The 24,344-nt window shown below is 37.8% G+C and overlaps 1 protein-coding gene across 12 annotated transcripts in view; it reads right to left on the bottom strand.

The window, feature by feature from the left end:
* TNS3 (tensin 3) overlaps nt 1-24,344 on the bottom strand; it is a 418,803-nt gene that overhangs the window by 210,768 nt on the left and 183,691 nt on the right. For 10 of the 12 annotated variants that reach the window (XM_078851678.1, XM_078851681.1, XM_073332748.2 and 7 more), the window contains one exon: nt 23,721-23,758. In XM_078851678.1, the coding sequence (XP_078707804.1) occupies nt 23,721-23,758 (38 nt within the window). Of the gene's footprint in view, nt 1-8,927; nt 8,990-21,208; nt 21,229-23,720; nt 23,759-24,344 lie in introns of those variants that run through there. The other 2 variants (XM_073332752.2, XM_073332744.2) reach the window with 2 other exon arrangements.

Raw genomic sequence — 24,344 nt, 5'->3', positions numbered from 1 at the left:
TCAACATTTTAACCAGCAGGAATGAAGAGGTTGTCAAGTCCTATGCACAACACAGGTAGAGAGAAGCAGAGTTGACTACATCAAACAAAACCCACTCAGGTCTCTCAACTCCTGTAAACCTTCCATCCTAGAATATTTTTTTCTCCCTCAATGTGGAAATGGATGGTGTTTGCCTGGATAGCTGAGCCTTTGCTTGGGAAAGATTTAAGTCAGTGGTTCTCAAACTTTCCCGTACCAGGAACCCTCCGTTAAAGCTGAAAAAGTCTCAGGACTGCTCCCACCAGCTATCCCCAACTCTCCCAAGCTAGCCCCAAGAAAATGGACGCTGGTTCTCACCACCTGAAGCCTCTCTGTGACCCCTGAGTTTGACAGTCTGTGGACTAAGTGATATGCATACACCCATTTTTTGCTGCAGATTTCATCATGGCTGCTGCTGACTTTTGCTAATCACCTGTGTCCAACAGAGCAAGCATATTTAACAAGTGGAAGATGTTAATAAACTCTCATGATTAAGATTCCAGTTGTTTGAAGTGAAGACAGCTTCTGCCTCCGTGACCTTCTGCCTGACACGCAATTTTATGTAACACCTTCACTCAAAGCAGCCAGAGCTCTACAAAAGTCAAAGCGCTTAATCACTGCTTTTACAGCCACAATGGTGCTGGGGTGAAGTGAAGAGTTGGATTGCATGAGTGATGATGGCTGGAAGCCTTTCCCTACAGATTCCAGGAGCTGTCATATTGCTCCAAGTTTGCTGGAGAAAATGAACTCCCTGGGGATCCTGTCTAGGGGATCCATGCCCAGCCCACCTGTCCCCAAATCAGCCCTCCAGCCACCAAGTGGCACACAAGGAGTGGGACCCCACCTGTAAGGAACTCATCCCTCTTAAAAGAGCTAACAGAGTCTACTTGCATGTCTGGAGAGCAGGAGACTGTATTATGACTGCCAGCTATGTTTCAGCAAAGGTGGGGAAGGGGCTCCCCGTATTGTTTTCCCTCTTATTACCTTGTGCAGTTGTGCTACCTCAGCCAAAATTTGGTCCAAAGCATGTCCATTTTTTCTAGGCTCCTAAGAGCTTGCAATTTTAAAGGGACACTCTCAATAAAAAAATCAGACTTCTATCTACATTTGTGCTTTAGCACAAGTTTATACTTGAAAAGAAAATAGGGACTTTTTTTTTTGTTTCAGTTTGTCTACTTTGCCCACTTCACAGCACTTTATAAAGAGTCTGTTTCCCTTGCCTTTTATGTGGATCTTTCAAGCAGCAGTAAGGGAGTGAAAAACAGGAATATGTGATTGTAAAAGCACACAAATTTGCAGGGGGACTTTGAAGTAGGTGTCATACCTGAAACTAGTTTTAGCTAACATATTTAAAATGGACCAAATTTACTCAAGTTGGTGGTGTCCCTTTATATCTATTATTAAATGCAGTATTTTTCACACCATTTCAATGCTCAAAATATCAGTCTGAAAAACTTCCTCGGTATCATGATTAATATTATATTAGTTAGGGAGGCAGTGTGGCCTGGTGAATAGGGTGGGGGACTCACGAGACCTGAATTCAATTTCCAGCTCTGCCACTGGTTTGCCAGGTGACCTCCCTGTACTTCAGTTTCCCCATCTGTAAAATGGGAATAATGGTACTAACCTCCTTTGTAAAATACTTAGAGATCTATGGATGAAAAGTGCTATGTTAAGATTATTGTTATCGTACAGACTGTATTGTAATTTCATATTTCCAAGTGACAGAGAAATAACTTCATACAGGAGAAAGAATGTATGTGTATTCCCAATGAAATTTTCCATTAAGTGACACATTTACAAAGAGAATGCTTGCTTTAAAGCTTGTCTATGACTTTACAAAATGATACCTGTCTACAGAAGAACACAGCCTGGTTTTATTCTGTTCACGAGACATAACTCAAATTTTTACACCTATAGTGCTAGAAAGAAAAGTTGCAGGATCACTTTATTCAAATCGAATATTACTGCAGTGCTGGCAACTGCCATATTCAACTACCATATTTAACTGTTTTATACATTACTCACCCCCTGTTATATTCTCTAGTGTAAGTGGATGTAAGCCCTAAAAGAATTTTCCTGACCTCTCCGGAAGTTACATCTACTGGTAGCTATAAGGTTGCCTAGTAATATACCCCTGCAATTTAGAGTCACTCACTTGTCTACTTCTTCTAGTGTGTTTAATTGTACTAAAAAGTACATTAAATAATCACTTATAAAATATCATATTTCAATATGTACACAATGTTTTTCAATATCTATACATTTACACTAATTATTATGCAACAATACCATAAAAATGCTTAGGTCAACTTTTCAAAGCTAGGCACCTTCTCTGTGCCTGCAAAATAGACGCACATGCACCTAGACATATAACCACCCCCCAACATATGCAAATTGCACATGCAAACAATTGTGTGTAAACTACATGTTTTTGCATACAGAATGTATAGTTTGTAGGCACAATTCTCTGCTTGTGCAAGTGCACATATATTGTGGACACAAAAGGCCCCAAAATTAAGGAAAAGTTTAACAACTTTAATTTACTGACTTAAAGATCATTGACTTCAATGGAATTTAAGCATGTGCTTAAAGTTAAGCACACATTTAAGTGCTTTCCCGAGAAATAATGTCGTCCTGAGCCACAATCTTACTTTTGAGAAGTCTCGCATTGATGCCGACAATATATTTAACAAAGAATTAATTTAACAACAAATTCTGACTCCAGTAATTATTTATATTTTTTGAGAAACCTTGGGTAGTGTTTCTTTATCTCAGTGCCATGCAACAGTGTGCAATCAGTAACCAGTCATCACCTGAGATGACAAATATATTAACTTCAAAAAGCTGATAACATGTTATTTGTTGGCTTTCTAACAGTGCACATACAAAGGAAAAAATACATTACCACTTGCTTTAAAGCTGTACCATAGTGCCCCCTCTGTCATATTACAGCATCACTTGCTTGGACATCCAATGATTACATTCTACCATTACCTTTTATACAGTGCACCATCCCCCCTGTACTCTATTTTGATCTTTTTAAAAATTGTGGCTGTGCCTCCTTCTACAACTAGTCAAGCCTTCTAAGAGAAACAGCCCTCTACAAAGAGTGAGCCAGACAGCTCCAGAGCTAGATTTCAAAGCTTCAACCTCCAATACCATTCAATGCTCTCCTTGAAAAGCTGTACACCTTATTTGTTTAGTTATATTGTAGCATTCACTCTGAACAACAGCTAACCCCCAAGTAAATTATAGATATAAGCTATAAAAATTTTACAGTAGATGTGGGACAAGACTGCAACATTGTGTATAAAAGTCTATGCACAATATAGACAAAATTTCTTATTCAAATAAAGCACTTTGATGTGCTAAGAGGCAGTATGTTTCAGTACATTATTAATTGTTTTTAAAGGATGGTAGGCAGAGTGAAAGTAATGAAAAATATAGGGCACTGATAATGCTATGTCTAGCAAAGCTTACAGAATTACAGTGATGTAAGAAGAGCCTGCTGACTTTTTGCTAAAATGACAGCAAACAAAGACTAGATTTGGTGAGAGTTAATGGAATTGTTTAAAAACCTTTATTTATTTATCTATTAACAGCTCCAGATACACATTAACTTTCTTTGCTTGGAGTTTATTATTGACTCACATTCCTTGAAAAAAGCACTTTGATAAAATGACCAAAAGGCTGTTTGATTTCACTTCAGTGTCTGAAAATAATGGTATCGTCTGCTAAAATACTGCTGTTTGTCATTTATATTTTCAAAACCAGGATATTTTGTGGTACCATTTTTAGGATCTCTAAATAAGCATAAAAAACCAAAAGTACACCTTGTAATAAATGTGTACTACCACCAACTTCTAACTCAAAGACATCCATATTTCTCAGAATGGAGGGGTTTTTTCAGTAGCTTAGTGTTCTAAATGAGTTTACCAGGAAACACTGAACAAGTGCTATAAGGTTCCCCCACCTTTTCGCGAATACAGACTAACACGGCTGCTACTCTGAAACAATGGATAAAAGATACTATCAGAGCTGTTCTACACACATTCAATTTTTCCCTCCAAATACTTCACACTTAACACTCATTCTACTGGACTGTTTATTCCTGGTACACACAGCAAATGCTAGTCAGTATAGCAATACTGAACAATTTCTAGTTTATAATATATATATTAGGGCTGTCAATCAATTAAAAAATCAATCACGATTAATCACGGGATTAAAAAAATTAATCACACTCAATCGCACTGTTAAGTAATAGAATACCATTTATTTAAATATTTTTGATGCTTTCTACATTTTCAAATATATTGATTTCAATTACAACACAATACATAATGTACAGTGCTCACTTTATATTTATTTTTATTACAAATATTCGCACTGTAAAAAGCAAAAGAAATAGTATTTTTCAATTCACCTCATACAAATACTGTAGTGCAATCTCTTTATCTTTAAAGTTGAATTTACAAATGTAGAATTGTGTACAAAAAATAACTGCATTCACAAATAAAACAATGTAAAACTTTAGAGCCTCAGTCCTACTTCAGCCAATTGCTCAAACAAGTTTGGTTACAATTTGCAGAAGGTAATGCTGCCTGCTTCTTGTTTACAATGTTACCTGAAAGTGAGAACATGAGTTCACATGGCTCTGTTGTAGCCGGTGTTGCAAGACATTTACGTGCCAGATGAGGTAAAAATTCATATGTCCCTTCATGCTTCAACCACCATTCCAGTGGACATGCGTCCACGCTGATGATGGGTTCTGCTCAGTAATGATCCAAAGCAGAGCAGACCAATGCATGTTCATTTTCATCGTCTGAGTCAGATGCCACCAGCAGAACGTTGATTTTTTTTTTTTTGGTGGTTTGGGTTCTGTAGTTTTCGCATCAGAGTGTTGCTCTGTTAAGACTTCTGAAAGCATGCTCCACACCTCATTCCGCTCAGATTTTGGACGGTGCTTCAGATTCTTAAACCTTGGATCGACTGCTGTAGCTATTTTTAGAAATCTCACATAGTACCTTCTTTACATTTTGTCAAATCTCGTGTGGAAATGTTCCTAAAACGAACATGTGCAGGGTCATCATCCGAGACTGCCTATAACATGAAATATATGGCAGAATGCAGGTAAAACAGAACAGGAGACATACAATTCTCCCCCAAGGAGGTCAGTCACAAATTTAATTAATGCATCATTTTTTTAATGAGCGTCATCAGCATGGAAGCATGTCTGGCTGAAACTTGAAGGGGAATATGAATGTTTAGCATGTCTGGCACATAAATACCTTGCAACACCGACTACAAAAGTGCCATGCAAACGCCTTTTCTCACTTTGAGGTGACATTGTAAATAAGAAGCAGGCAGCATTATCTCCTGTAGATGTAAACAAACTTGTTTGTCTTAGCAATTGGCTGAACAAGAAGTAGGACTTAGTGGACTTGTAGGCTCGAAAGTTTAATGTTGTTTTGTTTTTGAGTGCAGTTATGTAACAAAAAAATCAACATTTGTTAGTTAAACTTTCACGATAAAGAGATTGCACTATGGTACTTATATGAGGTGAATTGAAAAATACTATTTCTTTTGTTCATAATTTTTACAGTGCAAATATTTGTAATAAAAATAATAATATAAAGTGATCACTGTGCACTTTGTATTCTGTGTTGTAATAAAAATCAATATATTTGAAAATGTAGAAAAACATTCAAAACATTTAATAAATTTCAGTTGGTATTCTATTGTTTAACAGTATGATTAATCACAATTCATTTTTAAAATCACAATTAATTTTTTTGAGTTCATCACATAAGTTAACTGTGATTAATTGACACACACACCCGTATAAACCCAACATTTTGACTGATGAAATAAAAAAATATTGAGACATTTCAGAAGTCCCCAAAGGAATTACTTGGAGATCACATGCAAAAAAAGCCTGTCTCAGTACAATCTGGACCTATCGTCACTTTGGCTATTTGTCACTTCCTATGAAAATTCTCCTCACCAAATTATAATTTTTAAAGGGAATTTTCCAAACCAAATTAGTGTATGGAAATTTTAAAGCATACTAAATTCTCAAGATAATAAAAGAAATTCAGTGAATTTTACAAAATTAAAATTAGGTTAAAACAGATTTAACATGTCTGGGTTCATGACTGTGTCTGTAAAAACCAGCAAAGGTTTACTTATTTATTCATTTTACAGCTCCTTCAAAACACATTAGAATGGCCTTCAAATAAATGCAGTCTCATACATTGCATTTTCTGATGCCTAATTCTATAGTAAATTTGCTAAGGGAAAGAATGAGGAGATACAGCCAGAAACTCTTGAGTTCTAAACCCTGCTCTGACAGAGACTTTTTCTGTGGCCTTATTAAATTCTCTGCTTCAGAGTTTTCTGTCTGATAAAATGAGGATAATACTATGCTTACCTACCTCAGAGAGGTGTCATGAAGGATTAGTTAATGTTTGCAGAACTCTTTGAAAGTAGAAAGCACTGCCACATACAGGCACTGAGCATTATGATGTCTAAGCCAGGAGCCTGTTCCTACATTCCGGACAGAAGCAAAACTCCTTGTTGCCTCATTTGGGATTACAGAGCAGGGCCCTATGTTAGCACCTTAAAAGGAAAGTTACATTCCTTCAGAAGACATTTTATACTTCAGTGCCTTTAAATACACATAAACTCCTGTGCACAAAACATCCATAAGGCAATAGAAAGAGTTGTTTAATATGAAATCACTGGAACTGCTGGAAAAGAGACCTTCACTAAGAACCCGGAACGCGGCTATTCTAAGAAATAAAAAAAGTATTGTTCACATTTCTCTGCCACCTGGAAGCTTGGCTTTTCTCTCCACAGTGTCTTGTTTGATTTGGCAAGGTCACACACTTGACCTATATTGAGAAACCCCCAAAAAGAAAACTGTGAACATGTCAGATTGCAAAAGGAAAGAAAAAAAGTTACATAAATCAAAGTCCACCTACAATTCTCTCAAAGGGCATGCACAGGAGGAGACGTTTGGTACGTAGCTCCGTATGGGGCATTTGTAAAGAACAAAACAGAAGGAACTCTTCAGAGCTACCAAAACCTATAGGGGTTCCTGGATGCAGTAATGGAGGAGCTCTCCAGTTAATCAGAGTCAGGTAATGACAGATCAGCATTTTCTATATCAGCTAGCTCTCGAACTCAGATAATTGGCTATGCCCCAAAAGAGTCCAGAGGCAAAGAAATACTTACAAGAACCTAAAATGGAGTCTTGGGATAGCATACAGTGATTAAAGCCAGTGACTTTTTAATATATTTTTATTATTTTTCCCGATTCTCCCACTAACCCGGGTGACCTTGGGCAAGAGACTAATCCTATCTGTAATTTAGTTTGCCCATCTGAGCGAGGGGTATGCTACTATTACACCCAAAAAGGGCTTTGTGAGGCTTAATTAATGCAAGATTTGTTAAGTTTGAGATGCTTGGGCAAAGCCTGTTATATAAATGCAATTTTTTATTCAGAATATCTTGGGGTTTGTTGGATTTTTTTCTTCAAAAGAGTGAAAACAAAAAAACAAATCCATTTTTTGTCAATTGTATTTACTTTTATTGAGAGCCTCCACTTCTGCTTCCTTTGTATCAGGTCTGACCTCTTAAAGCTTAATTAGGTACACATTCCACAGTGAACTCTGTTATCCTTTTAGGATTACAGACCTATTTATTTTGGTATAATCCCCATGAGAAAACATGCTTCATTTACGAAGTCAAACAGATCTTACACACTACCAGAAGGGGCTCTGGAAAGAAGGAGGGAAATGGTTCCATGGAAGTTTTCCTCCCTCAAGGGAATAAAATATGAGTACACACTGATTTTTTTGAGAGAGAAAACAAACCAGATGTACACCAGACCTGTCTTATCTCAGGACTTTAGCCTGACACTCAGACTTTGGGGAAATTTCCCAGGCTCTCAGGTCTGCTTCCAAAATCTCAGTACTTTTGTTGCTACAACATCGGTGGGGGACATCAGTGCCACAACTGCCATTGCTGTAGTGGGCACAACTATGAAAGAGGCATCAAAAGGATTTGAGGAGGAATAGAGATCAGTCCTGCCATGATAGACTGCAGAGAAAATAGTTTTTGGAACCTGGACCTTCACTTGTCTCATAACTCACTTAAAATCAGCAATAGATTATTTTCCTGATTTGATATGTTAAAAATATAAAATGATTAATTGTACTTTTAATGGGAGAGGGAAACCAGAGAGGAGATAGGAGAACTCCAGCCAAAGGGAAAATGCCATGCTTTTCAATTTCCCATCATAGGCAGGTATGCTGTACTCCCCTTGTTGACAGAAGTCTTACGCTTGGCTTCCAAGTACATTCATCATTATTTTGCAGTTGTAACCCAACCTTACACAGGGTTGCTTTCCCCCCACTCTAGTGGCTAGTTCTAAATACCATACATATGAGTCTGCTGCAACCTATGAGCTATCGATCTTCAGTTCTTTACATTAGGCAGTGTAGAGATACATACATTAAGACCCAGAAATCCTGGGTTCAGTCCCCACGGACAACACCAAAGGGGTGCTATCATTTAAGTCTCTTCCATTGGCATGGTATAGAAATACTTTAAAGCAGGTGGGGGTTAAAACAGCCACATAAATAATCTGTTAAATCACCCTTCCTCATAATATACACCAGATGTAGTCTGTTCACCATCAGATCTGCAACCTGGTGCCTCCAATTTACAAAACACTTTCAGAGATGAAATTTTGTTTTATTTTTACTTATATCATCCAACTCCACACTTCCACATTCTCGCTTCCCCATTCCTATATTTTTATTGTGAAGAGAATGACAGTAAATAAAAGGTTTTGTGCCTTTGATGACACAGTCTGTTTACTATATGGAAAGATTTACCTTTAAAAGCTTCTGTGCCATACTGTTTCCTCCAGAGTAGAAATCAAAGAAGATGGGATGGTCTGCGGAGAAAAATCCCTGTGAGGATCTCCTTGTGGAAGTTTCCCCCACTACTCAATCAGGGAACAGGATTTACCCCATTCAGAAAAAGATACAGCCTGCCCCACATCCAGGCTTGGTGACATAGTTCCAGTGGTGGCTACCCAACACAAGGCCCAAAGGAGTTAAGTGGCTAGGTTGGCCAATTAACTGTATAAGCTGCCCCTGGAGGAGGAGCCAGAGAGCAATGAGGATTAATTAAAGAGGAAGATGAGTTGGATAGGAACAGGAGGGGACTGTATAAAGCCCAGTAGCTGAGAGGAGAAGGAGGCTGCAGAGAGAGAAGCTATAGTCACTCTCAGAGTAAGAGAAGGTAAGGTAGGAAGTGGCCCAGGGATACAGTAGCAAGGTTTGGGGCTGTGCAAACCTTGCCCAATTGTTGTAGCATCCTTGGGCTGGAACCCAGTGTAGAGGGCAGGCCTGGGTTCCACTACCAGTCACTGGGCATTGGCACTGTTAAGGGGCAGTGAAAGGAATGACTGCCTGAGACAGTGAGTCCTGAGAGACTTTGATAACTCAGAAGGGAAAGACTACTGTGACCTGGCCGGAGGATCAAGCCATGAAGCGGGGCCGGAGGTTCAAGCCATGAAGCGGGAGCAGTCGAGTCACAAGCAAGCGAGATGGGGAGAGTGAGGGAGTGAACAACTGCAGGAGGGTCGTCAGACTGGCATACCTAATCCCTAGATGCGGCCAGATGGAGGCCCCCTTAGCGGTGAGTAGAGCACCCAGTGACGCTGGTCCTACACTTTTACCTTGGATCAATATTTACCTCAGGAAATTGGGGCACATTTTAATTCTCATTATAGTCAGATGACTCTGTTTCAAATGCAAGCTTTAAGGGAGGAATGGGGGATACAGAAAAGTAATGTCGAGCACAAGGACTGAAGCACTCACTGAATAATATTGTTGGTATCATTTCTAAATTAATCACTTTTGCTGGGCTCTGTTACAGTCACCGTGTTGCCCTAGAATGTCAGCATTCTTCTAGGTTTGTTTGATCCTGCCTCAGTGCAGAGGGTTGGACTTGATGACCTCTTGAGGTCCCATGCAACCCTACATTTCTATGATTCTTTTATTCCAAACCGTGGATATACCAAGTAGGTTGGACAACACTGGAACTGCATTTGCCCCTACCTATACAGTGCATTCAGTATCATTTACATGGTTAAACTATTTTACTCTCTGAAAATTACCACAGTAGGATTTCTGCCAATAGTATAACACAAAATGGCATAGAGTGAGAAGCCCTGATTCAGCAACGTACTTAAATGCATGTCACACTTTAAACAAGGCAAGAGGTCCCACTGACTTCAATGTAACTATGTACATGTTTTACTGAGGATGAACTTAGAACTGTCTTGGATCCACCTGTTATGAAGCAGTGGTTTAAATAACAAAATCTGATATATGACAGAATTGATCATTCCAGATGAGAGGAAAATGACATTAGAAAAGAAATATGTGTTTAAGCAAATTCTAAATGGTATTTACAGAGACAGCTTTCATCCTCTGCTGCAGGTCATCAGTTAAAAGTTCAGACTTACATTGAGCTATGAGTCTTTTCACCTTTATTTATTATTTTATTCCTGCCATAAAAACTAGATATTATTACAATCTTCCTATTACAATACAGCATCTGCATAAGGGACTCTATAGATCTCTGACTTGTCCTTTTTGTTGAGATGTAATGTTATGTACACAGTACCTATGTTAATGTCCCGAATCAAAGTAAATGAAAATTTCAGTGTCATTAAAAATACCATATCCAGTAAAATACATCATAAAGCCTTATATTTTTACAAAACTTTTCATTTCTCTGGGTGGTCCCATTGTCATCAGTAGCTCTTAGCGCAGACCAGCTTGCAAGATTGAGGACTAAAATCACCCATCATTGAAATGCAGCCATCTCTGGGGTAGAATGCAATAGCTGATTAACAGTGCTGCATATCAGTTTAAGAAAGGAAGCAAAGAATCATTATTCAGTTGAAACTGAACCAGGCATTGGAGGGAAATAAAAATAGTTGTTCATAGGCAATGAGTATGGACACCACTGCTAACACTGCTTCTCTTGAGAAGAACGCTATGGGAGGACTAATGACTATATGCACTCAGGCCCCATTTCTCATGTTTTACATCTCATCATGATGATCTCCCACAGCATGGAGCCCTTAACCTCATGCTGCAGCACTAGTGGGCTCAGAAGGAAGCATGTCGTGTACTAAGTTACCAACACCATGGAGGATCCTGATTCAGGAGTTGCTCATTTTATGAAAATTTTAGGAGTTCACAGCCCAAGGTCATATGGCTGAAAAATGGCGTGACATCAGGATTGTAGTATAAAAAGGGCAGAAGTTTGTCGGTCATTTCCAGTGTCATAATCTCAGCATCCAACAATGAGAGTTCCCATGAAAGTCTTAGCATTAAGCTTTATACATTTAAATGTGTCAGTTTTTAACCCCTCAAGCTTTTCAAAAGAATGTGAATGTGACAAAAGAGACATAGGAGGGTTTGGGACAGAGGGTTATGGATATGTTTGTTTTTTAAATGGTTTTCTCCATAAATATTTTTTGTTTTCATTGTATTCGCATGTTTTAACTGTACTATATTTTTACATTTTTGTGCAACGCTTAAAACACTATGGGAGGATCAGGGAAGCAGCCCTTTAGAAAAAATAGTAAAAAGTATATAAAATTATTAAAATCCTGTGTTATAATATAAAAGAGTACAAGTAAACACCGATAAGGCTAAATGTACAGCTCAGGCTTCTGATAATGCAAATCATACAAGCTGAACTCTCATGGTGTTTACTGAAATCACTGGATGTGTATTTATAGCTTCATACATGTGCAGTATTCTTTGTCTGCCAGTACTTCCCAACAATGCCATTATTCATGTTTTCTTTAGAGCACTGCTTTGATTCCCTGTCATGAAAAGTGGTAAGATATTCCCACACAATATAATTCTGGAAGTTACTTGGACTGTTTGAGAATTTCAAGTCCCTCAGCCTCCTGCCTTATCCAGAATAGTGTCCAAGTTGTGCTGGAGTCCCCTAGTAGCTTGTTATGTTCACCTTCATTAAAAAAAAAAGTCTACAATATAACACAGTAATGGTCCAACTCCAAATGCTACAACTTACCATACGATAGGGTCTATTGCTGTAGATAACTATAGGATTTTTTTTTACAAGCGCAATTGCACAATTACCGTCACCATTGTTCTTCAAGAAGCTGAGGTTCTCTCTTTGGCCTCAACAATGGTTATAAAAACTCAAGCGTAAAGCTGTGAGTATAAGGGTACAGTAAGAGCAAGCCGCTTTTTAAAAAAAAATAGCAAAGAGAGTGGGTGGCAGAGAGCGCCAAGCTATGCATCTCTAGAAACCAGGATTCAAATGTGACATGGCTTACGACATGCCCTAAGTGATTATTCCAGGCAACAACAGTGTGAAACGCATCATTCCTGCCTTTGATCCCACGTGATGCCCTTTACAAGGTTGAGAAATTCTCTTTTTCCTTGTGATAAAGAATTTCTGTTTAATGAGGGAAGCCTGCATTAGGTCTCCCATGTCTATACAGAGTGGATTAGTGTAGGGCAGAAAACAGCAGGGTCAATGTGTTTGTTGCCTGGAACAATCACTTAATTCAACAATCCTCAAATTCACCAAAAACAAAGCAGTTTTCAGACAGTGTAAATGTGTAGGTGTTGATGGCAGATCCTTCATGTTGGAGAAAAGTAATCTGTACACTTGAATTTACAGGAAGAAAAAAAACAATGCAGATAAGACCTTTTACTCCCCAGCTATGGGATTTAGGAAGGTGGTGTCATTTTGCTGATAAAAAGCCTAGAAATCGTACAATTACCAGTTGGGCCTTTACACAAAACAGACATCTACTGTCTTAAAAAGTAAGATTAAAAATTATTTTTGATTTAACAAAAATAATCAGCTTTAAAATGTTTTTTTCAATCTGAGGAAAGCACAGCAACCAACCATTCAATGTACAACCCCAGCATGGCATATCTGCTCATTTAACAATGCCGTCTTTATGCCCATAGAAAGCAATTTCAAATCATTATGTCACTCTATTCCGGACAGTTTGTGTTCAGTCGGAACAGTTCATTAGAATGACATTAAATCTAATGGAGGACAAAACATTTTGCAGACAGTAGAATCTAATATTGCCTTGCAGAATCACTTCTGTGGGCAGCCCTGCAAAATCCAAAGGCCATTTTCAAATGGAGTAAAATTTTGTAATCCTTTGAGGATGATAGGAAATAAACATAATTTCTCACTCAATCCCAAAACCATGCAATACTAACCTGGTTCTATATTTGGTAATAAACTCTAAACCACAGGGTAAAAGCTCTTAAAGTTTGCAAACCTCATTGAATTTGTTCTGGTTGATGGATTCCTGTTGAGACCATTCAAAAGTCAGAGTTTCATGTGGCTTTCACTTAACAGTTTTGGGCAAGCCTTCATCTGAGTCTTGGATTCATATTCTAATCCCAAACCTAAAAACTGTAGCATAGGCGACAAAAGGGGCTGAACCCATGAGAGTATTGAAAACAAAGGAAAATGTCACACAAATCTGTGAGAAGCAAAACCTCCATGTTTCACACAATTCTGCTGTTAATCGCTTTAATCTGACCTTATAACAATAGCGTACAGGAATACATGTAAACACTGACCATCTTTATGTTTCAGGTGAAGCTAAACCAAATTGACTTTCAGTGTAACCAGCTCTTAAAGAAAAGTTATTTTAAAACAATAATAAATTAATGACTGTTCAAACCCTGTGAGGGTATACTGAAAGCAGGAGTGTCTAGTTTGAATCTTCAGGTTCCAGTTACTGAGGTTTTAAAAAAAAAAAGGAGGACTTGTGGCACCTTAGAGACTAACCAATTTATTTGAGCATGAGCTTTCGTGAGCTACAGCTCACTTCATCAGATGTTTACCGTGGAAACTGCAGCAGACTTTATATACAAAGGGGACTATATATATATATATATATATATATATATATATATATATATATAATATATATATTAATAATATATAATATATATATTATATATATATTTATATATAAAGTCTGCTGCAGTTTCCACGGTAAACATCTGATGAAGTGAGCTGTAGCTCACGAAAGCTCATGCTCAAATAAATTGGTTAGTCTCTAAGGTGCCACAAGTCCTCCTTTTCTTTTTGCGAATACAGACTAACACGGCTGTTCCTCTGAAACCTGAGGTTTTAAAATGTCTCTTCCAGAAAAGAAACATCTTTGTTGTGCTCAGCATCATTGCCTGAAATTTGACGCAGGAAGAAGTCTCAATGGTGAAATGCTACTAAATATAAATGTGAAACAAAGTAGAAAGCTTTTAGTTAAAACTGGCATCTGACTCTACTGTCATTAGAGTAGTGGTCTTCTTTCTGAGAAGCAACATATGGTGTCATTTGAGCATAAAAGCTTCTATACCAGTTTCTATCCTGCTTTTATACTTGTTTAAACATCCAAGAACTATCCTCTCCTTTGCCCACATACATACTATGACTGCCATTCACATTGACAGGAGCAGTACACAGATAAAAAGGGAAAACGTACCCTGCATTCACTATTAAAAAGTCAAAACTTATTGACACAGTGTCATTCAAGACACCATACTTATTTCCATTTCCAAATAATGTAGTGCCCATAGGAACATACTGGGCCAAATTCTGCCACGGCTTACAAGCATACAATTCCAGAAGACTACATGTGATAAATGCAAGCAAAATGGATGTGGTTTCCCAGGTCACCTAAAACAATCTGAACATAGACAAAACTAATATAATCTTCCAACGGTATCCATCTAGCCAGTGAATTTAGGATCATCTCTGAAACCCAGGCCATGATACCATTAGATCTGATCTTATCTCTTCTTGAATATCTGAAGTGTAAGGTGCCTGAGCCACCTCTCTTTTGGCAGTCTAGTCCACAGCTCCATTGTACCTACTGTTAAGAACTTTTTCCCTAAACTTTTCCTTCCTCAGGTAACCTAATATACTAACAAGAGATGGATTCAGCTTGATTTATTTTTCCAATCCTCTTCAATATCGCCAAAGTAAAAGAACGCTTCATCACAACAATAATTGAAGGCTAGAGAGGTGCTGCTTTGTGTGCTTCACCAATGAGCAAATACGTATTATAGTCCCCTAGGATATATAATATACCATAGCTAGGTAATATGTTACCTGGGATAGATAGCGTCCGATAGAGCTGAAAACGGACTACTTTCTGTTTGCAGAAATTCATGAAAATGCAAAACAACTATAAGCACAGAGCAGAGATAAAGGACAAAGTCTATGAGGAGAAGATAATTGCATACGCAAAGGTTCTATTGAAGTCAAATATGTAGCCAAACATGGGAGCCAAACATGTACATCTGAGAGCAGGATTTAATCCAAACAGTGGCTTGAAACAAGAGGCTTAATGGTATGAAGGAAAATAAATACAGATTCATATTTCTGAAGGCAAAAGAGGACAAAAAGTATGATACTTGTATACAACATATTTCTATTTATACTTTTTTTTTTAGTTGGGAGAAAAGACCTGCAAATACACCAACAACCACAAGTTAAATGAAACTAATGTTAATATTAGAACAGTAAGAAGCCAGTGTATTCTTGATAGTTACCTAGTCTGTGCAAATTATGCTGTGGAACATGCTGACAGTTAATTGTTTATGGTTAAGATAAATTGATGATTCCAAACTCTTTCCAAGAATTATAGTGGCTATGGTGGGTACAGTGAATTATAGTCATTATAGCAAACTTTTGTTTAGAGAGAAGTCATTATGAAAAAATGACTTCACTATAAGAGAGTTCCAGTATTTGTGTATGTGCATAAATACACTACAGAGAGAGAGAGAGATGATCTACAAGCCACTTGCTAGGAACTATTATATTTAAGGTTACTTTGGTATTTTTATGTAATTTCATGAAGATAATCTAAGGGATAAATCCTGCTCTGTTTTGCTCAGGTGCTCTGACAAGGATGGTAGGGGAAAAGAGAGAATCAGGAGCCACCTCATTCCTGCACAAGCAGCAAAGCAGGGTCTTTCCATCTGGCTCCAAAAAGTGCCAGGCAATAACTTACCACAAGCCCCCCTACCTAAGTGGTTTAGGATCACAAATCCCTTTGAAAGTCAATGACAATCAATGGGATTTGTACTCCTAAATCACTCACACTCTTTAGAAAAAACCCATTCATATTCTTCTAGCTTTATCTTGTGCAATTCTTTATTTGCAATAGTAAAGCAATTTAAATTTACAATAGCAGACCCAACACAACATCATGACTGGTATGCATGTTGCCTTCCTCCTCCCTGTTCCTGTTTTGTTTCCTGGTTCCTGCTCCCTGGACTCAGTGTTCCTGTTCAAGGCTGCATGTGCATATGTGAGTACACAGCGCTTGGTGTGAGCAACTACTCAGGGCCCACTGCTATATATCTGCCATTCGGACTATTATCACGTTTTATGAACACTGCTGCTGACCTAACCAGTTCATGGTTATTACATGTTTTGGTTGACAACATAACTGCATGTCTTCCATCATTTTTCTTTTCTCTGTCTTTTTTTTTTTGGGGGGGGGGGAAGGTAAGTTTTTTGGATTGCTATTCTGGGGTACAGCAGGGTGTAATACCCAACCAGAAATCTTTGTTTATTTTACTATTTGTACTGCTTTCTTTTCCCTGCATTTTGTTGTTTGTGCTGGTTTTATTTTAATTCATGCTACATATTATTTTCTGTTTGTCTATTTCCATTTCCGTTAATTTCTCTCCCTCTCTCAAGCTCCCCCACCCCCCAACAAACAAAAAAAACCTGTATCTTTCCTGGGTCATTAAAGGGTTTATCAAGTGAAAACAGAACATAAGGTCCCTAGGGATCAGGGGCAGAAAACAAGGCCTTCTTCCAACTCCCTTTAGTCACCAGCATAAACGGTGAAAAAGGGAAGGAAGGGTCAAAGGAAGAATGATGTTTTCCGAAATAAATAACCCTGAAAAAAACTATTAGAAAAATGCGGCCTTTGACAAAAATGACAAGAGTGAACGAGAGTGTGTCAAGTGGGATTCTGAATGTTTAGCTTTTATGATTTTTTGATGGCCTTTTTCAGAAGGAGTCAGTAGACTCACAGTATAGATTTAACATTTCTGGAAAGGAAAGGAAAAATAAACCAAAAGTTTTGGAAGTAATACATTGTTTGGTCTGGCTGTGGCTATGGCAAAGTGGCTTGCTACAGCTCAGGAAATTAGTCTGAACAAGGATTTTAGGTCATTAATAACAAATCCCAGAGCTTTGATTTAATCTGCACTCCACTGAGATGTGTAGATGGCTTCCTACATGAAGAAAAAAGGGAAGGCACGTACAGTTGAACCTCTGTACAATTAAAATAGACTAATCTACTACAAAGTATTTGAGAAGCTATAAAACCATCTGCACTTGTATAATGTTTGTGTCACTGAAACATAATGTGGAACTGGCAAAGAACCAAAAATGAAAAGGTCTTTTGGACTAAGTCAAAACACAAATCTTCCAGCTTTTAGTGAAGGACATAGGCGTGGCTTTCCAAGAGAGTTCAGGTGTTCACCTGAAAGTTGGCCATAGTACACACTACTGAGACCCAGATTCAGCAGGTCACTTGAGCATTAGCTTAACTTTATGCAAGTACTTAAGTCCCATTCATTTAAATGAGATTTAAACACATGCTTAAGTGAATCAGGACCAAACACTTATAGGACAACAGAAGTTGGAAAACAGATTCTCAGTCTCCAAAGGGTACAGGGTTATCTAGTCAGTGCTACTAGATGAGGCCTTTCAAGTATCTGCAGCTCTGTACCACATATATGCACAAGTGAGAATGTGAGGGAGAAAGGAGGAGAAAAGAAAATGGTGTCCCAGAATGGAGGGTTGGGTGAAAGGCTCCCGGCCTCACTGGGACAGATAAATATTCCTACATCTCTGCCAGAGAGAAGAAATGATCCCACTACAATACAACACTGAAGAGAAACAGGGGAAAATGAAGATAAAAACCCGGAATAGAGTTTTGGGGCACTACTGAGTCTAGCTTCTGCATCTTCAGCAAACTAATTCACTATATATATCTGAACAGATAGCCATCTGGAACCACTTCCAAGTTAAACCTGTACAGACTGAGGCAATACAAGATTCTAATTATCCTAATTAAACAGGATGTATACAGTAAAAGCAGCAGAATACGTTCTCTGCAAAAGAACTGAGTATGAGGCTCTCTTTCAAAGTGTAAACAATAAAGGGACTTTGATAGAGCCAGCTTTAATATACAGTATATGTATATTAGTAGTGGATACTTCTTCACAGAGCTAATTCTTTCCCTCATCTCCCCCTCCCAAAAAATAAGCCACCCTCATGAAAATACCTAAAAGTATATAAATAGCAGGAGCTATTCTCATTAAAAAATAATAGTGTTAAACTATAGGTTAAAATAGCAACTTAGGAGGCTGTGGTTAACCCTAAAAACATCCTGTTGCAGACACAACTGAATGGTAAATGCTACATGAGGTGAGCCATGAGTAACTTCACACTTATGTGTGCCTGGGCTGATCAGCAATGGTGCCACCATTGTTTGTCAGCCAACTCATCCCTCAAACCCCATTCAAAAATTTTCAAAGACAGCATAGGATTTTCACCAGAGCCTCCTTGCTTGGCAGTAAGGAAAATGGTAAAGAGAAACAGTTTGATGGAAAGCACAAGTACCCAGCTGAGCAGTGGGAAAAGCACAAATGAACAATAATGGCAGCAGAAGGAAAATCAGCATGTCCAGAGTGATATGCAAGTAGATGTCATGCAGCCATCTCACCTGCTGCAGCACATGTGCTCAATAATAGTACAAGCTCCATGGGACACATCTTCTATTGCATGAGTTAAAGGTGCCTGAGGCAGCTTTAAGCTTTTCTTGCCTAATGCCCGTGCACCATGAACTTTTGTGCAAACGTGCATCCTAGGGCAAGAGCATGCCATGTCGATTGATCTTCCCTTGACCCACCTTCTTTCTTGTAAACCAGTCCCACATCTTGCTGGTTATGTGACTGGTGTGCACTGCTGTCCCTGAGGAGTACTACAGAGTGGCATTCTTGTTTCCATGTGTTTTGTTGGCCAAGCTGCACAGACCTTGTGGGTCACTTGTGCAGACTCATATAAAGAGACAATCAGAAGTGTACCATTTCCTCTATAGGGTCTCTAAGATCTGAACCAATATGACCTATCAAATTAAGCTGAATTATGTCTAAATTCAAGTGTTCCCACATGCCCGTGTTCACTTTGAGATCTGCAGTTGAAAGATGTTCTATTTGTGGAGAGATAGCAGAGAATTTTTTATCATAAACAGACAGGTTATAATAGATTTCAACAAGGGTAACTTCAGGAACATATGGGATTTTTGAAAACAAGCTACTTGACTAGTCATGGAAGAGTCCTTTTTGGTGCTCCATTTCCCCCCACGATAGTATTAAACTGCTTGAGTCCTAAGTAACCACACTGTTTTTTGTCTTAACAAACTTGTCTGGGAGATCAATCCACATATTTGCTGCTTTCTGTATGAAAAAGTGCTTCCTGACATCTGTTCTGAATTTGTGGATACTTAATTTCCATTAATGCCCTCCTCTCCTATCTTCAGAGCTGAACTGAAAATAGTAACTTGACAGATATGCATATATCACTTAAGATTTTATATACAGACAACCATTAAACTCCCTCCTGCATTTGTTTTTCTTTGCTACATTAAACAGAGAAGAATTTTTTTAGCTTGGCATTTACAGCTCAGGCATTTTAGAACTGGGATCAGCATCATGTGCTTGCCTTATTCTGTATCATTTCATGTGTTACAATATCTATTTTAGAATGAGGTAAGATGCCCTGAATGTGGTCGGCTAAAATTACGATAATCTAATCACAGCTCACTTACATCTTTTGCAGCTTCAGGGTCATTTATTTCAGTTGGTCCTTTATGTTCTAGTAAGCTTATTTCAGTGCTTACTTGCATTTGTTATTTTGTTCTCAATGTTGTGTAATTAATAACTTTATAGCTACCGTGGAACTTGTTGAGAGTTAAATTGGATATAGTGAAACTAAAGCCCCACATAAATTCAACACTTTGTAACATGCAAAAATTGCAACTCAACTTAGAGTGACATTGGTCTATGAGGGGAGGGGGGTAATGGGTAGAGGGGACAGATCCTCAGCTGGTGTAAACTGTCATCACCCCCATTGATTTCCATGGAGTTATGACAAGTTATACCAGCTGATGATCTGCACAAAGTCTTCAACAGGAGATGGATCTTCAATGAGAGATCTCCCAATCTAAGAGATTAGTCCAGACATTCCATTCCAAAATGTCTAGTTTCCCAAAACAAGGCATTTTCTGTGCCTTCCTGTCACGTATACTTTACTCTCCCCTTGGTAAAATGATAGAGCCAGATCCTATTTCTAATGAAGCTAATATCAAAACTGCTGGTAATGTAAGTGGAATCAGGATTGGACACTTACTCCTTTCCTCAGATAGTTACTTTCTGAGCAAATGTGAACTGTATGGCACAACTGCATCTATTCCACTTCAAGGGATGATTCTGACTGTTCAGATACCAAAAATACCACTAAAGAAATGAAATTCTCTGACAACATCACAATGTAAATTTTCATTAATTTACTGGTGAATGCTTTGTGCTGTTGTTTTTTAAGTGAATTTTTTTCAAACATGATTTGGTTCAGTAAGATGCTGTGTAGCTTGAGCCACTTGTAACAGTAACTTCACACAGGTTCCATTGTCTTCAGTGGGCTTTTGATCAGGCCCTTCGGGTGCGCAAACATTATTGTCTTCAAAACAGATTCAATCATAACAAAAATACAACTGGGTCTGCCCTCCTTCACTCTTTTCCCAGGCAATTTACAGCTGATTAACTGCTGATGTTTTAAATCTTGTGGTATGTTTCTCTATTGAAAAGAAGTTTGTTAGAGGGGTACTCCCAAAACATATGAGCTAAGGTAGCACCAAGGGAGTTACATATCCAGCTGTGATAATCATTTATGAAGCCAATTACCATTATATAATATATTTTAACCCAGGCACCCAGGCATGCACCCTGATCATGCAATCATATCTTCACGGGTGAACGCTTACATTCATGCAGAGTCCCACTGAAGTCAATGAAACCCTACAGAGGTCTTCAGGAAGAAGGATCTGCAGGATCAGAGAGTATAGACAAGGATCCATTTATCCACCACTGAAATCCAACTACTTCTGAAGTTACAAAGTGTAGTTGCTCAATTATAATATTTTAGTTGCAGACTTATATTAATACTGATTTTTTTGTACTTTTCTATTTCATTTGAAATAACAGCAGCAGGAATCACACTTTGCACTTCTTGTAGAATAACATGCGACACTGGCAGAGATTTCCAAAGGCACAAACAACAGTTGGGCACCTAACTACCATGTATGCCTTTGAGAACTTCCCCTATTAATCTGAAAAATATTGAATATTCAGAACATCAGTTTTCTATTTTTATTTGAAAGATGACACCTCCAGCAGCACAGCACTCGGAAGGGAACGTGCCACCTACTGAATCATTGTTACTACTTACTGTAATACCCGAAAGTCTACTCCCCAAGCACTAACTTAACCCAGCCCTCCTTAGCTAAATGGTGGTTCAGTACATCTTGTATTTCCTTACGGCAATTAATTTTACAGGACATCTCTGCAAATGTGAAAATGTCTTAGCAGGGCCAATTTGCAGAATTATTTTAATCTGTAACCTAACCAGACTGAAAAAAAAGAAAAAAAGGGCAGCAAAGGAGAAGTGCAAAATGGAAGTTCATATTAAAAATCATGCCGTAGGGGAAATAAGTCAAATATTTGATGTTTCATTCACTTCTCATTAATAATAATCTTCAGGAAATATTAATATGGCATAAATATGACATAATATGACATTAATATGCATTAATATGACATAAATCCTCCAGCAATGAAATAATAAAAAAAATTCTAAAATTTAAGAACTGTATTGTTAAACCAAATTAATACCAGTAAATGGCAACTTCATCTGTCACTGATGTTGACCTGTCTAAATAATGAAGCACTTTTAAAATGTTCAATAATATCCTTGCTTACAAACTTCAAAGCAGAACATAACATAGAATGGTGTAATACCCTGGTTTTTAATCTAAATTTTCCTGCTATGTACTTAAGAATGGAGAGGGGGGGAAGGAAAGTTCTGAGTGTCATCCTTAAATGTGAATTTCCTTCCAGATGTCAGTTTCTTACAACCTTAATAGTACTTTACAGTATGCCAGGTTTTAGCCCTTAGCAAAATTTCTAAAGCAACACTTTTGAGCAAAGGTATAATTATATACACATAAAATCCTTATACCACAATCATAGTAATAATAAAATAATAATAATGTTTTTGATCTTTACAGGTGTTCTCTGTATGAAAACCCAAAGGGTGAATGTGTTGATTATTAATTAGCTCCTCACACAAAGACGTCGTAGGATCATGTAAGCACGTGGCACCTTGGTGTGCATTTTTTCTTTTCCATTTTTGCCCTCCAAACTCAGATTGTCCCAACACATCATAGATTAGTCCCCTGCCATCCCTAACTACTGAAAAACAGCCCTTTTACAACCATGTTGGATTATGCTGCCTTGATGTCCTGTTGACGTTCAGCAACTGCTTTTAGTGCCAGATTTAACAAAGAAACAAAAAGCTCACAGTGGGCTTTGGAAACATCAGTGTGGGTGAATATATTTAGTTTAATCAAATAATTTAAAAAAAAAAACCAAAAAACCTCTTCAAGATGAGCACAGGATTAAAGCAGAAAAAGAAATTAAAGCTAGTGACATTATATATTTGGAGATAAACTAAGTGGCAGTGATGGAAACAGGATATTATCACTTGACTTGTGGGGGGAGGGAAATAAGGCTTAATATCTTTCACTACTGTTCCTACACTCAAATCTTTGTGTTGCCAATGGAGCTTTTATTTGTCTTTTCATCTGTATTTCTATCTTTGACATTTCTAAAGCACCCATCGCTTCTGCATTTTGATACAGAACAGCAGACTTTACCTGGTTTATTGGGCATGTTTCCTCCTTAGCTGTGGAACTGTGTAGTAGTTCATAATCAATCAAGTTAGAAAGCAGTTTTCTACTTGAACCATGCCCCCTTGTGGGAGGAGTAAGGTACTGAAACCACTCTTGCTTTGACTATAAAGGATGAGATGCTGTACCCTCTTGAAGTAAATGGCAAAATACTCATTGGCTTCATTGGGAGAATTATTAATAAGATCTCTCTCTGATCAAACTAAAGCTACCATAAGATAGTATGTAAGTTCATCTAAAATTAAATGGAGATGTATGAAGTGAGATCATTATTCTGTTCCCATTGAGGTCAAAGGTAAAAATCCTGATTTCAGTGGTGTAGGATCAAGCTGTTAAGCAACAAATACAAGACAAAATAACAGGAAGGAATTTTCAGAAGTGAAAACGATTAACTATTTCTTAACAGCTGAGCATCTAGTTAAGCAATCCTCTTATTTTGATTAGCTGATATAGTCTTAAATGTCTACCAAAATTCAAATAAATGGAGACTATTATCAAGCAGAGAAATGAATATCTGGAAGGTGCTTACCTTTGCTTCACATTTCTTGTGGCAGGCATACTTGCAAACTAAAATAAAAGCAAAGAAAATACATAAGCAAAATACTCGTAATTACTCCACCCCCAACATCTCTTTAAAGCTGTCTTCTACCACACAGCCCATTAACCCCAGTTTCTATAGCGAGGTGTACTTCATTTCTTTACAATAAAAATACCAATAAACAAATAACAAATAAACCCCTAACCAGGTATCAAAAGTGCAACCACGTTTTAGCATGTTTATCCTTATGTGCAACTATGCAGCCTGCCCTGAAAGATTCATTAACTGTAGTAATCCCCTAGCACTCTTAATGTATTCTGTCTTTTTATTTTAATAATATATTTTTGGTTTAATGTTAGGGTCCAATCATCTTGATACTTGCCTTTACAGCTCTCCACACACCAGAGATGTTATGAAAATAGTAGGTATAAACAGCAAGGATAATGATGTTAATTTGCTTCTAACTAATTGTCTGAAGCACTAAAAGATTTGTGAGTCACTTCAGCAAGTCTAGAGAACAAAATGAGTCAGAACTTTCCAGTCATGGTCACTTGAGAGTCAGGGTAAGATCATATGTTTCACAATCCAAAACTGAAAGTCCTTTGCACAATACTA

Source organism: Lepidochelys kempii, chromosome 2 (genome assembly GCF_965140285.1).
Source record: "Lepidochelys kempii isolate rLepKem1 chromosome 2, rLepKem1.hap1, whole genome shotgun sequence".
NCBI classification, from domain to species: domain Eukaryota; kingdom Metazoa; phylum Chordata; order Testudines; family Cheloniidae; genus Lepidochelys; species Lepidochelys kempii.
The sequence above is the reverse complement of the archived record's forward strand: the minus strand, read 5'-3'. Positions and strand labels throughout refer to the sequence as shown.